We start from the raw sequence: 16,152 nt of genomic DNA, 5'->3' as shown, positions 1-16,152 counted from the left end.
GCCCTTGGGTAAACCCCTGTGTTGTTGATGCCTGTTTGTGTGTCCGTGTGCGCGAGCGAGAGAGAGAGAGAGAGAGAGAGAGAGAGAGAGAGAGAGAGAGAGAGAGAGAGAGAGAGAGAGAGAGTGGGCGGTAGTATAACCCTCCATGTATGCTGACAAAATGACCCACTCCCCACTGCTCTCTGTGTCTCTCTCTCAAAATATACAACGGACAGGAGTCTGTTGGAGCTCAGCAGTGCCGTTTTGTGTTGTAGTGTTGTATTTCATATTTAGTAAATAAATAAATGCATATTCCTCCCTCTACACTGTCACGGCTAATAAGCCTAAAATATATATCTAAAACATTTGTTGAATATGTGAAAGTGTGGCTTTTTATGGTCGTTTATAAGACAGAGATGAAAATGTCCAATAATAACCACAAATCTTTCTCTTTTCCATTCTTCTTGAATATTCTTCATGGAGGTGCATATCGCTTTTTTCTTTTTCTTTTGTAGGTTATTGCAATTCTAATTCTTACATTCTAAACACAAATGCACATTACATACCAATATGCAGTGCATATATGAGTGTCCCCAGTTGCATGCAGTGTTACTATGACTATAAGAAGAATCTAAGTATCTTCTTTGACATGGAAGTATCGCTCAATAAATATATTACTTAGAGACTAACAATAGCTAATCATGAAACGTATATTAAAGCAGAACTGATATGAATCATTACATCTTCTTAATTGTTGCATATTATAGAGCTATTGTAGCAATTACTGTATGTATTAATATTCTTAGCCCAGCATGTGGCAGAGCTCTAAGGATGGCAACTTTTTCCTACACAAGATATCTTGAAAACTGTCTGGATTACCATGGAATGTGCTGTGGCTTTTCATGCTTTCAGAGGATGAACCTATACTGATTTTGGTGACCCCATGGCTTTTCCTCTAGTGCAGTGGTTCCGGTATCCATGTCTCTTGACTATTAATGTTTGCTTTATTTAATGAATTCAGTTTAGCTGTTGACAATAACAATTTCCCTCCTGGGGATTAATAAAGTATCGTCATTGTTTATTCTTCTCAGTCTCTTATATAATACAACAAAAACATGCAATTGAATGCCAAACAACAGTTTATATTAAACCTCACTGATAGACTATATGATTGTCATTACTACTTTCCCAGTAAGAAAAAAGAAAACCTTTGACTATTACAATTCCATATTGTGAATATACTGTAGGCCTGAGCTACCATTGTATTATATGAGTGTAAACATCTGCTACATTTATACATTTGAAATAAAAAAAACACTACAAGTGTAGTCACGGTCAATACATGCTCCTTTCTGACTGCGCCTTCGGAAAACAATGCTGTTTCGGACGGGCTTTCCAAACTAGTTCAGGGAGTCAGGACATCTGGGGATGCAAGAGTTCTGAGAAAAAGTTCTGAGAACGGCCATCAGAAGTTCTGAATGACAATCAATGTCAATTTGTAGTAATACAATTGTAGTCACCTCCCTTTCTGAAAACTTTGGAAGGAGCATGTATTGCGCTTAAAAACAGGACATTAAAAGTCAAGTAAAAGGATATGAGAAGTGAGAACATAAGTGGAAAACAAGGAATGTTTGTCGACACACTTGAAAATTGTGGTTTTATGAATTGTTAAAGTTGGTTATTGATTGAGAACAACCTATGGTTAAATCGTTGAGCTACTGTACATATCTACCATAATCTTTGCCACTCAATCAGAGAGCACGTCCCTTTTGGAACCCACATTTTTTTTATCAACCCCACGGCCACAGGAGTGGGCCAATTCTCTCCCAACTTGCTACAAAAATCGCTCATGCAAAAGTATATAATCTCATCTATTTTATTTTCCACCTTCACATGTGTCTCCTTTTCTAATAATCATAAAGTGTTATATATTTCAGCTCGCAATTTACTTCCGGATGGTTCGTTTCAACAGCCAATCATCATCATCTGCGACAAAAAGTGAGCACCCTCTTTAACGCGAAAAAGCTAGCAACGCAGGCTATGCCAATCATGTGCGAGAGATCCACGAGCTATGGGCCAGACGTGCTATGGGCCATACACCGTATCTTAGCAACAACGAAAGCGCTAACTCTCATTGGTTGTGTTATGCTGAGGGCAGTTTCCATACGCCAGCATCGAATACTCGCTCCCACAGCTCGCTGCCGCCATCACAGTCAGACGCAGCAACGAGGGCTCCGTCATAGTTGTGTGAGCTGAGCTGGACAGCACAATCACCGTCATTTCTCCAATAAACCGCCCTGTCATTCATATTGTCAAGACCTTTAGGTCACTGCAGCCTGCTACAAATGTAATGAATGTTTATGTCCACTACTGTGATAGCGTTCGTTGTATTTGAATGATTAGTGCCCAGGGGTGCTTAACATGAGCCGTTAGCATGCGGCTAACGCTAACGCACTTTTACCGTTGGCATGTAGCTAACGCTAACATGGTTGTCGTGGCTGAAGCAGCTGTGAAATCACTTTGTCAACAATGAACGTTAGTGTGGTGAATGTTAATATTGCTGCTCAGTTAGTACATTGTAGATGGTGTATTTTGTGGGCTTGTGTGTCTTGTGGAGAACTATGTGTAGCGCCACAGTAACTCCAGTAACTAACGTAATGGCAGGTCCGCCCCGTGCGACGCACGTTTAGGCTGCATTAGGTAATGTAGTCATTTCAGATAATTTCCGTCCTATTAGGGGAGAGTCAGTGAGAGCTGGATAAACGAGGTAAAATGTGTCCAATGGATTCTGTATGGCTGTCGATAAATGAACACATGACGTCGGTGGGAGAGGAGATATTGTGTGACTGTGTTTTGGACAAACAGCAGCGTGGTGCTGATGTTTGTTGTGCGACGCTAATGTCAGAGTGTTTGTGTTGGAGCGCCTCAGTGCGGCTGCAGAGTTCATGGATATCTACACACCGCAGGTATGTCTGTTACACATACAACATCAAACTACACACTACAGGTATGACGCAGCATTTGCATTCCAGCCAGCACGCCAATGTAGTTCCCATATGGTTTCAGGTGGGCTAAACCATATGGGCCCCATGTCGGCAATGTCAGCGGGATCCACTTGAGTCCCAACTGGGATTCCCTTGTGGAATATACTGTAAGTGTGTTCTACCTGGGCCTTAGGTGGGCCCCACCTAGGCAAGTTTAGGTGGGACCGAGGTGGAACTGGGTTTGCCCATGCGGGCTTTAAGTGGGTCCTACCTGGGCCCTAGGTGTACCCCAACTTGGCAATTGATGTGGGGCTGACGTGGGTCCCATATGGTTTCAAGGTGGCCTGAACTATAAGGGCCTACAGTGGGCAATGTCAGCGGGATCCACTTGGGTCCCACTTGGACTTGCCCGTGTGGGCTATACGTGGGTTCTACCTGGGCCCTAGGTGGGCCCTAGCCTCGATCTCCAGGCTTTTATTTTCCTTTTGCTTAAATATAAGAGGCTGGAACAGGCTGTTGAAATTCCTGGCATAGGAAGTGGGAGTCAACCTTTCAGTTCCCCAAACAACCAGAGTGCAGTCAGTGCGCGTCGCTCCAAATGTTGCCTGTGTGGGCTATACGTGGGTTCTACCTGGGCCCTAGGTGGGCCCTAGCCTCGATTGAGTGCAGTGCGTGTCGCTCCAAATGTTGTGACGTCAGGGCTCTCAATACTGCACATTGGGGTAGGAGGAGGGGCGCGGGGCAGGCGCACAGATCGGTGAACCAATGGGAGCCCACGGATGTTTTCTCTGAAGATTTTGAATCCGCCGCTCTATGCCACATATCAGACACGCTAGAGGGTCTTTACTGACCGAGCCAAGGCCCCACTGGCCCTCATGACGCTACGCCCCTGATATGCGCTGCCAAGTGGGCACTACGTTAAATATGTTTACATAAAAAAAATCACACCCAGTGTGAAGTGGGCGGTGTGGTCACAGTGGTCATCACAGTGATGGAAGTTCACTTAAAGAAAAGTAATATTGTGGACCAACCATTGTACACCCCTAACTTAAAAAAAAACATAAATGTGTTTTTTTTAAGTGCATAGTCCTATTTATAGGGCTATGCACATGTGTCATGTTTCACTAGCCAATCACAGTCCTGAATAGACTGTGATTGGCCAATCACGGTGCAGGGTTAGGGGGGTACACTGGTGGCCAATCACAGCGCAGGGTTGGGGGGGTGCAATTTCCAAACCTCACATATAGGGGCGGTTTCACCGCCCTAATACACAAATGTCCCCCAAGAGTACCTGAACACCCTTTCAAAAATATTGTTTCTAGTACCCTTCCCATTTATGCCCTACTATAGCAATAGGCTCTGTGCATACTTGTAGTCCCGGGTTTCCAGAAGGTGACATAACTGTTTCCTGTTCTGGTTCATTGTCTCCGCCAGGCCCAAAGGCATGGCGAGAGAGTATGTTTTACCCCCTGTCTGTCCGTCCGTCCGTCCGTCCGTCCGTCCGTCCGTCCGTCCGTCCGTCCGTGTGTGTGTGTGTCCGTCCGTCTGTCAGCAGCTAATCTCTGGCACCATTGGCTTGATCGCAGCGAAACTGTGCACACACACTCCCTGGATGCCAATTCAAAACCTCTGCCCCAAAATTATCCCATGGGCCTGTTATAGCGCCACCAGGAGGCCGATTTGTGCAAAACCATTTTTGCACAATATATGTGAGGTTTGGATATTTGCACACCAAATCCTGCGCTGTGATTGGCCACCAGTGTACCCCCCTAACCCTGCACCGTGATTGGCCAATCACAATCTATTCAGGACTGTGATTGGCTAGGTAAACATGACAATTGTGCATAGCCCTATAAATAGGACTATGCACTTAAAAAAACACATTTATGTTTTTTTTTAAGTTAGGGGTGTTGGTCCACAATATTGCTTTTCTTTAAGTGAACTTCCATCACTGTGATGACCACTGTGACCACACCGCCTACTTCACACTGGGTGTGATTTTTAATATTACTCCTACAGATTGTATCCAAACGTCATACAAATCGGTACACAGTATCTCTATAGTCATGTGATCAGCCCGGATCTGTCCGATTTCCCAGATTCCATCCTCATTGGCTAAGGTTGGCCTCCAAAGTTTGCAGGATTGGTCCGTTTTGAACAAAATGCCTCAAATCATGAACGCAGCTTGCAATTTCTGTGAAATTTCACACGCACATTCCCATTAGGCCGAGGAAGAAATGGCACTTAAAAATGCTCAAATCTGCCTCATGGTGGCGCTATAACAGGCCGATTCGTATTTTTACCAATAACTGCACCGTTCTGTGTAAAACTTTGTTTGCACACTCTCTAGAGGCCAAGGAAAAACCTTTGCCCTGCATGTGTCATATTTGCCTTTTATAGCGCCACCAGAAGGCTGTCTAAAGTAAAATACATTTTTTGATATGAAGCCTTCAGATTTTATCCAAATTTCACGCAAATCGGTGCACATGATCTCTATAGTCATGTGATCAAGGCGGATTTCTCTGATTTCTCATATTCCATCCTGATTGGCTAAGATTGACATCTAAACTTTGCAGGAGTGGCCGGTTCTGAACAAAATGCTGCAAATCATGAACCCAGCGTCCGACTGCGGTGAAACTTTGCACACACATTCGCACTTCATTGAGGAACAAATGCCACCCTTTTAACATTGCCCTATTATAGCGCCACCAGGAGGCAGATTTTTGCAACACTTTTCTTTTTTATATTACTCCAACTTATTTTGTCCAAACATCATGCAAATCGGTACATATTATCTCTGTAGTCAAGTGATCAAGATGGTTCCGTCCGATTTTTCCTATTCCATCCTGATTGGCGAATTCCGAACATTGCTGGCCCACAACAACCTACCTGACCTGGCGGAGACCGTGCTCCGAGGAGCACTTTTTCTAGTTTTCCCATAGGTTTGTTTGATTGGCACAGCAGCAGGTTTGAACCCGAAACACCTTAACATGTGTTTCCAGTTCAAATCTGCTAGCGAGCTAATCAAACAAAGCTATTGGAAAATATACCGGAACTGGAAACAGGTATGCCGCCTTCTGGAAACCCGGGACTATAGTTATGCACAGTCTATTGGGACCAGTACCACCGTAGCAATTAAAATCACTACAGAAGAACATTCCATCCCAGTTACTTGACTGTTTTCATCACCAGATAGTTCTAAATGACAACATTGTGTCACAACACAAGCTCCTTTGTCTATTTCCAATGTGACAGAGGTGGAGCCTATATGGCTGAGGAATCTTCTCTGTTTGCGATAACTCTGAAATAAATGGAGCTTTGGGAATCACTGGTGCCCAGAAAGACACTGAAGACAGACAGACAGACAGACAGACAGACAGACAGACAGACAGACAGACAGACAGACAGACAGACAGACAGACAGACAGACAGACAGACAGACAGACAGTGTAGATCAGAGGTTCCCAAACCTTTTCAGCTCGAGACCCTAAGGAGAACATTTTGTGTTTTCCCGGGACCCAAACAACACAAAAATACATTATGAATTAACCCCTTAAGCCCTATTTAATAAATAGTGAAAGTAGCCGATATACAAGCTCGAGTTGCAATGTTTAACGTGTTGCGAGTTTGTAGATCTTGTATAATCTATAGTAAAAGATTGTAGAAAATAAAATAAACATTCTGTGAAAGTTAAAAACAAAACGAAAAACTGGATATATACTTGTAAGAACGGGTCCATGACCCAAAATGGGTCGCGACCCTATGTTTGGGAAACAGTGGTATAGATGACAGATTCTGGCAGTCACTTTCCAACATGATGATGTTAGATGGAGATTGAAGAATAAGAAATGGCTTTGCAGTGGAAGATGGGAGCCATTAGGATAGTATAGTATTCAATAGAAGAACAGAGGGTTGGAGGAAAGAAAAGATAATGATAGAGAAATGGCCGTGTAGGAGGGAAAATTGAGGACTATAACACACGATTTATACTTCGTCGTACGATGGCGTCGTGTGCTGACAATAGCTGATCTACAAGCTCACAATGCATCCCAGATGCAACGTGTTGGGCGCTTGCAAATCTGCTATTTTCGTCCTTCTAAAGGCCAAAGCAGTGATTTCCCCATAACGCTTTTGAAGCGAAGTTCACTTGATACTGAGCTCACACATCGAAGAGGACGTGCTATCGATCCACATCTGTGAAGATGTGAAAGCATTCACAGCAGGGGAATGATTCACACAGTGACATGGAGGGGTTTCCAGTTCAGTTGGAAATACACTTAAGTCTTTTTCACACAGAAGCACTTTTTACGCACGCACGCACACGCGCGCACACACACACACACACACACACACACACACACACACACACACACACACACACACACACACACACACACACACACACACACACACACACACACACACACACACACAGTGCACGGTCAGGAATCTTTCAGACAGGCAATGAGCTCATCATATTTGAATGTCTTCCTTTGGTGAATGCTTTTCTGTAGCTTTCTGACCACAGTTTCCTGCAGTCTTTATCTATCTAGCCCCCCCCCCCTCACACACACACACACACACAGGCACACACTCGCACGCACGCACGCACGCACGCACGCACGCACGCACGCACGCACGCACGCACGCACGCACGCACGCACGCACGCACGCACGCACGCACGCACGCACGCACGCACGCACGCAAACTCTAGCCTGGTAAACCCTCCCTCCGGAAATCTCAATTCCATTTCATTTCAGGAGTGAGTCTGGCATGATCCGCCTTTCTGCAATATTGGCTCTGTATGCCAAACGGCCGGGCCTATCAGCGTCGTCGCTCATTGTTCTGTGATTGACAGCTTACGTTGGCCAATCAGGTGGCGAGTTCGAGTGAGCCCAAAACACGAACGGCAGCCATCTTTTTCTTGTGCGGCCAATTCTCCGCTATTTTTTTACTTCAAAAAGCTCTCTAACTTCTATTTTGAGGCACGGAATTTACTTATAAGATATCGTTTGGATAGAATTTAGTTGTTTAACTTCATATATGTGGTCAATTAATCATGACAAAGCCTATTTAAAAAAAAATAATTAGAGAACCGGTAGGGGCGGGCAGTGACACCATTTTATCCGAATAAGGCAACCCATTTTGGGTATGGCTGTCTCAAAAGTCCCGTCGCGTCACATTAAGACTGGTGAACTGCTGATTGGCTGAAGGGGAAACATTATCATTGGCTGAAGGGGTTGTCAGTCAACGGTATTACTCCCGCCCAACTCCAGCACAGCCAATATTGCAGACAGGCGGATCAGGCCAGACTCACTCCTGAAATGAAATGGAATTGAGATTTCCGGAGGGAGGGTTTACCAGGCTACGCAAACTCTCTCTCTCTCTGGTTATTTTAATTCGTATTTTTTTTCTCATACAACACAACGCATATCAAATGAAAATTTTCAAATGTCAATTTTCAATTTGTAATCTGTACTTTTATATCTGTTCCGTTACTTTGGTGATCAAGAAGCAGTGGCTCTGGGTTGCTAGGCAAGTGATTCAGTCCTCAGTATAATGTGTCTGTCTGCTGTGTGTGTGTGTGTATGTGTGTGTGTGTGTGTGTGTGTGTGTGTGTGTGTGTGTGTGTGTGTGTGTGTGTGTGTGTGTGTGTGTGTGTGTGTGTGTGTGTGTGTGTGTGTGTGTGTGTGTGTGTGTGAGCTGTGAGTGTGCGAGTAGACATTAAGCTTGATAAATAGCCAACGGTCTGAATCGCTCAGTTAAGATTTATTGTGGGCGAGGTGCCCTAAGCTAAGAATGTGTGCACAGACGGACCAGAGTTTGTGCGTGTGCATATTATGCTTGAATGTAAATCTGTAAAATGTGTTTTTAATGTGTTCAGTTGATACTGCGTAAAAAAAATAACACCATTTACCTTAAAATAATCTAGAACCACTTTCATAAATGAAACAAGATATTCACTGGCACAAGAAAGTTGTCAATGAGTTCACCTCACTCACTCTTAATAGCTAAACAGTTAACAGCCGAAGCTATACCATAAACACTTGAAAATAGCTCTCAGACGTCTCTACAGCCACATGTGTGTGGCTTACATTGGAACAGCATGAGCCTCCTTCATAATTAGAGTTTTGCAGACGCCTAATTGCAAACACACCTACAGACTGACTGCTTTGAAATGTAAGAATTCATATACGTTTGTATGAACATACTGTAAAGCCTTTGTTACAGAGGCGCAAATCTACATGCACACATAAATGTGCATGTGTGCGTGTGTGCGTGTGTACGCGCGCGCGCGCGTGTGTGTGTGTGTGTGTGTGTGTGTGTGTGTGTGTGTGTGCGCGCGCACGTGTGTGTGTGTGTGTGTGCGCGCACGTGTGTGTGTGTGTGTGTGTGTGTGTGTGTGTGTGTGTGTGTGTGTGTGTGTGTGTGTGTGTGTGTGTGTGTGTGTGTGTGTGTGTGTGTGTGTGTGTGCGTGTTTGTTTGTTTGTGTGTGCAGACTGTGCACGTGCACGTCAAAGCATGTATATATGTGTGTCAGTTGTCAGGGGAGCAGTCGTTCATCACCATAGTGACTCTCTGGAGGGTTGGTTTGGAGCTTTTTCGCTGGTGTCTGAAGGAGAAACAAAAAAAGAGGGTACTCCAAAGTCCAGCCCCCCACCTTGCTCACTCCTACTCCCCCTCCACCTCCCCACCATCCTTCTCCATTCCTCCCTCTTAAGCCCTGGCACACAGCTGTGCCTGTGGTATCCAACCAAAAAACAACCGGACCATTTTTAGCTGTTGCCGTGCGAAACGCAGCCATCCAATCAAGGGTGTATTCAGAAATCTACAAATTGTCTGTATAAGATTTCTGTGCCTGCCTTGAAGCTTGCCAAATGCCTCATGGCACATTCAGAATAGTTGTGTCTGTTTGCTATGCGCTCAGATATTGCTCTGAATGTCAAACAGAATTCAATTAAAAAAACTATACTACTCCCCACGGTATTTTGGCTTGGGGTCCTCTTTGGCAGCCGGGGCTGGGTGACCTCAACCTTCTGGAGGGGTCAGTCTCCTGCACTAAGCAGTCCCATAGAGGCCATTAAAGCTTTCCCTTAAGTCCTACGGACTAAAGCCAAACGGGAACTGACAGTGGGGTAACTCGGGGCAACGATCGATGCTTGGGCCGGCGTGTATTTGCCTCCTGTGTATCTCGCTGCAGGGCATTGAAATGCGATTTCACAGAAAGACTGAGGACTGAAGAAAAGTGCACTGTATCTTCTTACTACCTTTATCTTTTGTTGGGGAGCAGCTGTGAGCTGCAGGGTTTTCTGTAGCTACTTTGACATGAAGTCTAATGGGGGAAAACTTAGATACGCACATAGTGTACACACACACACACGCATGCACATGCACACTGTAAAAGAGAGAAAAGCACCATCTCTTTATGCTCTACACCTACTCACAAAGCTGTATGCACTTGGGTTGCCCTGTGAGTATGCATGCACAGATGCTGAGATGCATACAAACACCCACACACAGGCCACACATGCACAAGTATACTTGTACATTAACAGATGAGCAGGTTTGTTCTGTATCACTGCCTACAACACATGATTGCCGCACTCTTTGTCTATTTATAAGTTATCCACCCACGTGCATGTGATTTGTCTGCCAAAAACATTTCTGCTCCACACCTGCACAACATACACTTAAACCCTATATTTGTTGACTGGAGTCCCCCAGCGGTCTATACTAGGCTTCATCCTTTTTTCCCCTCTGCACTTAATATCTTGACTGAAAATAGCACACCTGCTATTTTCACTGAACGCTCACCCCAGAATAGGGACACCACGGTTCGTGTGGTTAAAGTCAGGGCACAGACAGACACAGCTCACACAAAAGAGCACAGACGTGCACGTACACAGACGCACACACAGCGGATGAGAACAGAGTGTCCGGACATCCCATGCTGTTCCCTGATGAGCTAGCTGTGCCGGCAGTTCTCTAACAGCAGTATGCTGTAATTGCATACTGGCTAAGCATATCACTCACACAACAGAATGGGAACAAAAACTGTATTATTTATGACTTAAAAGCAAAAACCAAACTGTCTGGGCTTCTGTATAAGTGTGACTGACTAAAGGTTATCATCCCTGTCGTAAAGAAAATGACCTCCTTCCTTCAGTGGTCCCTTGGGAATGTGTCTTACCTCAGACAATTCTCTAATCTTCCTGCCATTGTCCTCTGGACAATCCATCCCTTTCCCTTCTACCATTGCCTGTCACATTTATCTCTCAATATGGGCTTGGTGGCTCAATCACACTTAACAAAACTTTAGAGTGTGTGTGTGTGTGTGTGTGTGTGTGTGTGTGTGTGTGTGTGTGTGTGTGTGTGTGTGTGTGTGTGTGTGTGTGTGTGTGTGTGTGTGTGTGTGTGTGTGTGTGTGTGTGTGTGTGTGTGTGTGTGCGCGCGCGCGCGTGTGTGTATGTATGTATGTATATTTTTGCTTCTCAGATGTCACTCTGTACTAATATCTGCATGAAGTAATATTTCTGTATTTGTATCAGGCTGAGTCACACATTACTTATGTTCTTTTTTTTCCCAATGAGACAAATTTATTTTCAATTCAGAGAAAGGTTTCATGAGTATTATGAGAATTTGTGACACACATCCACACCCAAACAAACAAATGTGAGTGGTGCGCAGTGTGTTTCAGTCTGAGCCAGCTAAAGAGATTAGAGCGCAGCTCACAAACGGCTGCTGTCTGACCTTACAGGACGCTTTAAGACAGTAAACTCTCAAACCAAATGGCTGTGGATTTATGCACTTTGATCATCACACACACACACACACACACACACACACACACACACACACACACACACACACACACACACACACACACACACACACACACACACACACACACACACACACACACACACACACACACACACACACACACACACACACACACACACACACACACAATGGAGTTGGGGAGTTGCTGATGCTCAGGAAAGACCATTTAACCCTCTATACTAGTAAACCTGACTTGTTGTACAGTTGTCTCTGTACTTGGTACGCTTTTTCCAGTTTACACCAAATCTCTTTGCCAAAAATAGCTGAGACACAGTGTGAGTTTGGAGATCTGCTATTTTTGGCAAATGTTACCCCCAAAAATAGGGATGCTAGGGTTCAAGTGGTTCAAGTCTTCCCCTCATGCCAATCAGCGAGCTATGTCTGCCAGTCAGTATACTCAGTATCTCACACCCCTCCACTCTCCCTTTATTCTCTACTGTTTCTCTGCCAGCACCTCTTTCCTCTGTCCTTTCCAGAGTCCTGATGGGATGGGGGGGAGGGTCCGACATCCCTCACTCACTGGACTGGCACACTCCATTGACCCTAAGGCCAAAAATATCCTCACTCACAACCTCCATCCGTATCCCCCGTGCTCCTGGCCGTCCAGGCCTTATGTTCCTGGACTCCATGCTCGCATGGTGTATTACTGTAGCAGTGATTCTCAAACTCTTTCATGTCAAGCACCCCCAGATTAACGTATTAATGCATTTGGCCACCATCTGAAAATATTGTCTTTCAGGGACCCCCATACAAGATTTGTATTGTTATTGTTATTATTATTATTATTATTAGTATTATTATTATTTTTATATTTGGAAATAGCAGATCTACAAGCTCACAACGCGTCGTGTGATACAGTATTAACTAATGTCGCTTGGGGACCCGCTGGAACCGCCTCAAGGGCCTCCGGTCCACTTTGAGAACCACTGGTGTATACTATAGACACCATGCTTCATTCACCACACTGACCATGGCTATCACTTCACATGCTTTTCATTCTCTAAATAATATTTAAATCGATTTTGTTTGAAGTCGTGGTCTTTACTAGTGAACACACACACAGACCTGCACAGAACATTTAGCCATGCTGCTGTGAGCTCTCGTTCCATTTAGCCCCGTCAGCATCTCTCTCACCCTGCACACTTCCCAAGGTGACATCCACACTGTCGCTAGGCAGAGTCATTAGCACAGATCACTGCTCTCTTACTGCCACAGAAACATTATCTCTTTGATTTAATGATTTCACATGATTAACTTTTTTAGAATCATGTATTACAGATGCTTCCATTTATCCACAAGACGAGTTGGTTTCTTCTCCTCTTTTGTGTCTTATTTCTATACATTTCCGTTGGTGTAGACTAGAGGGAACAAAGATGCACACGAAAATGAAGGTTAATATCTCCTTCACATCCCCAACACTCTTGGTTACAGTCTAATGTAAGCTGTGCGCATGACAGCACGCACCACACTCTTTATTTCACACGCAGGCCCATCAATGTGAAAGCAATTTCAAAGCGTTAATTTAAGTTTGCGGGTCCATTTTTACACTTTAAGGGTTAAATGAACACTTTTACTGTGTAGGCCTATATTAATGTGTAGGATTATACTGTAAGTTTTTGTATTCTACTGTTTGTGTGTACACGTGTATTGATTCACAATTTTGTGAGAAAATAGGCCATTGTCCTGTGAATACAGTACAGTAGGTCATCATCTATTTTGAACCAGGTTAATTCGCAGCACAAGAGTTGGTGTGCTAATTTTTGGTCTCACTCTCTCTCTCTCTCTCTCTCTCTCTCTCTCTCTCTCTCTCTCTCTCTCTCTCTCTCTCTCTCTCTCTCTCTCCCTCCCTCTCCCTCTCCCTCTCTCTCTCTCTCTGTTAATTGATTAAGAGGATTTCTGGCACTGAGCTTTAAGGCCAGTGCACACAGCCACAGACATGTAACGCAACGACTAACGCATAATTTTCATATTAATAGTGATACTGATAGTGATACCATCAACAGCATGAAGAGACACAAACAAAAGCTGCTTGACTCTTAACGCCACAGAGGAAACCTTTCTCTTATGAACTTCAGTTCAGTTCAGTTCTGACTGTGTGTGTGTGTGTGTGTGTGTGTGTGTGTGTGTGTGTGTGTGTGTGTGTGTGTGTGTGTGTGTGTGTGTGTGTGTGTGTGTGTGTGTGTGTGTGTGTGTGTGTGTGTGTGTGTGTGTGTGTGTGTCTATATACCAATTCATCTGCTCAAAAGGCTTCACAGTGTGTGTTGTGAGATTGTAGACCTGCTATTTTCTGTATTTTCAAAAAATCTATTATTTCATTCAAATCCATTCATTTTTTCTTCTTTTTTTTTATAGAATGATTGCACAGTGGGTTCAACATTAAATGTTGCACCCCTACTAGACAGGACAGCATAGAGAGACAGGAAACTGAGCTCAGAGCGAGGGAAAGACATGCTGGAATCAAACCAGGAAGTTGTGACTATACGTTCTTGACGCCCTACTGCCCCTGCTGCAGCTACTGGCTCCCCCATAACTCTTAACATTTTACCAGGTTAAAGGTCAACTCAGCCTGATGCCCCTTATATCATCTCATATTCTATGTTACAGAATACACAATTTACCCAAAACAAATCATCTGCCAATCTCATCACCTACATGTATAGTTTACATGCAGTATGCAGAGACTTTGAGTTTAGAGCCATTGGTACCTAGAAATAACGTCCCATCCTCAACTGCCAGGCCTGGAATTCCAAGTTTTCCCTCATGTACGTAATGTCCACCAAGTATACAAATTGAAAAGCTTCTGAACATATAAAAATAACTTCCTCGGCAGAGTACATGACTGCCAGCTTGTAATATGCAGAGGATTAGTTAATGCAATCATAGCATTTGCTTCTGTCATGCTCTGATTTCATCTGACCTGACCCATGCCATGCACACGCACGTACACATGGGAGCACAGATGTGTCTATGCACACATTCATACTACAGTGTATGCATGAGCGAGCGTGTGCATCTGTGCGCACGCATGCACACATGCACACATGGACACATGGACACATGGACACACACACACACACACACACGCATGCACGCACGCACGCACGCGCGCGCACACACACACACACACACACACACACACACACACACACACACACACACACACACACACACACACACACACACACACACACACACACACACACACACACACACACACACACACACACACTTTGTCTATACTATGTCCCATGGCAGTAGACAGGAAAACAGTCTGTCTGCCCTGTCTGATTCCATTCTCACCCCCGTAGCATCCTTAGAGAGCCTTGCCCTGCCCGGCAGCAGTGAGACGTGGGCACCTCACAGCCCCCAAAAAAACTCCCTCTCCATCTGCTGTCCTTCGCACAGTGCATCAGTCACCATATGTACATGTCACCATAACCTTCACTCCAGCCTCCAAAATGCCTGACCTCCAAAACACCCCGGCGTAACACCCAAAGTTATTTATCCGTCCAAATGAAGAACACTCGGTCTTACCTTTGTGACAGTCATGCAGAATCAGTAGGTGAGGAGCGGGCCGGTGTCCACTTCAAGCAGAGAGAGAGGAAGTGAGAGAGAGAGAGAGAGAGAGAGAGAGAGAGAGAGGCAGAAAGAGCAAACGCCGCAGGAGTGACGAGGAGCAAGAGAGGAGGAGAGGAGGGTAGCTTTGCTGAACAAGCAGAGAGAGAGAGAGAGAGAGAGAGAGAGAGAGAGAGAGAGAGAGAGAGTAGGGGACAGACAGGTTAGTATGTCTGGCTCTCTATGTACGGAGGTCTGATTGCTGCTGCAGTGAAGTAATGGCTGGCAGTCGGCGTGTGCGGTTGGTTACTACAACAGGGAAAAAGCTCTCTGTTAGGATACACCCCTCCCTCCCTCCCTCCTCTCTCCTCCCTCCTCCGTCCCACACGCACACACACAGAGAGAGACACACACAGACACAGATGATGCATACGAAGTCTGGCTACCATCTCCCTCCTCCCTCTGCTTGGAAACACACGCATACAGACACCCCCTGTCTCCTTGTTACAATCTGATTAGTGATGGGCTAATAGAGCTTATTGATGACCAGTCAGGCAGGACTACAGGAGGGGAAGGGGGGGGGGGGGGGCGGGGGGTAGAGGGAGGAAAGGAGAGTGGCGTTGCCTTGGATAAGAGGAGAGGACTGCAGAGAGAGAAAGAGAGGGAGGGAGAGAGGGAGCTGGCCGCTGTGTCGCAGTCTGCTGCCTAGACAAGGCTGCAAGAAGCTGCTGCTGCTGCTGCATGGCATCTGTTGTGTATGTATCCATATGTTATGTGTGGCCATTAGGA

The 16,152-nt window shown here is 45.0% G+C and overlaps 1 protein-coding gene across 1 annotated transcript in view; it reads right to left on the bottom strand.

Annotated features, from left to right (window-relative positions):
* Window positions 1–15,610, bottom strand: part of coro2ba (coronin, actin binding protein, 2Ba) — a 47,254-nt gene extending 31,644 nt beyond the window's left edge. The window contains exon 1 of the mRNA XM_080426106.1: window positions 15,343–15,610. Coding sequence (XP_080282232.1) covers window positions 15,343–15,357 — 15 coding nt within the window. The 5' untranslated portion in view covers window positions 15,358–15,610. The remainder of the gene's footprint in view (window positions 1–15,342) is intronic.
* Between the last annotated feature and the right edge of the window lie 542 nt (window positions 15,611–16,152).

The sequence above is a fragment of the Gymnoscopelus braueri genome (assembly GCF_963280865.1).
Source record: "Gymnoscopelus braueri genome assembly, chromosome: 1".
NCBI classification, from domain to species: Eukaryota; Metazoa; Chordata; class Actinopteri; order Myctophiformes; family Myctophidae; genus Gymnoscopelus; species Gymnoscopelus braueri.
Note: the sequence above shows the minus strand (reverse complement) of the source record. Positions and strands in the feature narration are given on the sequence as shown.